Here is a 277-nt window from a genome sequence, read left to right on the forward strand (position 1 = left end):
GAGGGTAGGGGTCGGGAGCAGCAGGTGAGAGGAGGCAGGGGTCTGGGGAGATGGGGGTCTTGGGAGCCCAAGCCGTCCCCTAGGTCCACCCAGCAACAAATGGCTCACGTGCTCTCTCTGCACCTGTCTCCCATCTGTAAGAAGAGGGTGGCATTGCAGGGGTAGGACAGGGACGGCCACTCACCTGGTTGCCCACGATGAAGGCCTGGCCCCCCTGGTTCTGGGCCAGCAGCGTCTCAAAGGGCTTCAGGTGCTCTGGCAGCTCCTTCACATAGTT

General features: G+C 62.5%; 1 protein-coding gene across 1 annotated transcript in view; it reads right to left on the reverse strand.

The window, feature by feature from the left end:
• Positions 1 to 277, reverse strand: part of LOC102896271 (glutathione S-transferase P) — a 2,747-nt gene that overhangs the window by 275 nt on the left and 2,195 nt on the right. Inside the window, exon 6 of the mRNA XM_025046296.1 lies at positions 82 to 276. Coding sequence (XP_024902064.1) covers positions 82 to 276 — 195 coding nt within the window. The remainder of the gene's footprint in view (positions 1 to 81; position 277) is intronic.

Source organism: Pteropus alecto, unplaced genomic scaffold (genome assembly GCF_000325575.1).
Source record: "Pteropus alecto unplaced genomic scaffold, ASM32557v1 scaffold43, whole genome shotgun sequence".
In the NCBI taxonomy this organism is placed as follows: domain Eukaryota; kingdom Metazoa; phylum Chordata; class Mammalia; order Chiroptera; family Pteropodidae; genus Pteropus; species Pteropus alecto.